General features: G+C 38.4%; 1 protein-coding gene across 1 annotated transcript; it reads left to right on the top strand.

Annotated features, from left to right (window-relative positions):
- The first annotated feature begins 223 nt into the window (after positions 1 to 223).
- Positions 224 to 1,168, top strand: LOC100348529 (taste receptor type 2 member 14-like). Its single transcript, XM_008249413.1, has one exon. The coding sequence runs from the start codon at positions 224 to 226 to the stop codon at positions 1,166 to 1,168; it is 945 nt and encodes a 314-aa protein (XP_008247635.1).
- The last annotated feature ends 285 nt before the right edge of the window (positions 1,169 to 1,453 follow it).

Here is a 1,453-nt window from a genome sequence, read left to right as displayed (position 1 = left end):
AAGGCTCAGAGCATCTGAGTGAAGCTCAGCTGAGCTGTCTGAGGTTCTACAAAAAATTTAAGGAAGAGAGATATGAATGATCCATTTGCAAAGTTGATATCTGCAGATTTTAAGGAGGGGATTTTAGTGAATTTTCAAGAATGAGGTATACATAGCCTTTGAATGGTTGCAAAAATATATTCTCAGAAGTGGTATTAGCCACTGTGGCATTCTCTGATGAACAATGGCTAGTGTTGTACTGACTGTATTTGCAGTGATTCTAAGTGTCGAATTCATCATTGGAAATGCAGGCAATGGATTCATAGCACTAGTGAACTCTCTTGACTGGGTCAAGGGAAGAAAGATCTCTGCAGCTGATCAACTCCTCACTGCTTTAGCAATCTCCAGAATTGGTCTGCTCTGGTATATATTCTTCAGTGGGCTACTTTCTGTGTTTTACCCAGCTTTACTTTTCACTGAAAATCTGACAAGAGTGAGTTATATGACCTGGATTGTGACAAATCATTTTAGCATGTGGCTTGCTACAAGCCTCAGTATCTTCTATTTTCTTAAGATAGCCAATTTTTCTAACTCTACTTTTCTCTTCCTTAAGTGGAGAGTTGAAAAAGTGATCTTAGTGACACTGTTTATGTCTGTGGTCCTCCTGATTTTTAATATTGCAATGACCAATACACATATTGATGTCTGGGTTGAAGTATATAGGGGAAACTTGAGTTATACTTTGAGCCACTATGCACACTTATTCAGGAAATTTTTGTGCATCGAAACGATATTTGTGATGATACCCTTCACCTTGTCACTAACAACTTTCCTCCTGCTCATTTACTCCCTGTGGAGGCATCTCAACAAGATGCAGCTCAATGCTACGGGATCCAGAGATACCAGCAGCACAGCTCACGTAAGAGGCTTGCAGACGGTGATCACCTTCCTTGCACTGTACACCATCTTCTTCCTGGCTCTCCTCCTACAAACATGGAACACCAATTTGCTGGAGAATCATCTGAGCTTCCTCGTTTGCCAGAGTCTTGAGATGTTTTATCCTTCAGGACACTCATGCTTCATGATTCTAGGAAACCGTAAGCTGAGACAGGCCTCTCTGTCGGTGCTGCGGTGGCTGAGTGCAAACGCAAAGATGCAGATCCCTAGTTTCCACCTACCATTTAGGTGATCATTTTGCATATTTTAGAGAAAAATTAGTTCATGCAGATTTCTGGTACATTATCTGTTCTCACTCCCCCAGTGTTCTTCTATTATTCGTCAATTTGTGAGTTTTAAAATAATATGATTGAAATAACAATATCAACGTGTATTCAAAATTAACAGAACATATACTGGTATGTATATATATGTATATATATATAGAGAGAGAAACATTAATATAAATCACATAAATATTAAATACCTTTATCATAAACAATATTAATTTCATGTGAAATGATTCACCTGAGATTTC

Source organism: Oryctolagus cuniculus, chromosome 9 (genome assembly GCF_051225735.1).
Source record: "Oryctolagus cuniculus isolate XC-2025 breed Fujian yellow rabbit chromosome 9, ASM5122573v1, whole genome shotgun sequence".
NCBI classification, from domain to species: domain Eukaryota; kingdom Metazoa; phylum Chordata; class Mammalia; order Lagomorpha; family Leporidae; genus Oryctolagus; species Oryctolagus cuniculus.
This window is presented reverse-complemented; position numbering and strand designations above follow the sequence as displayed.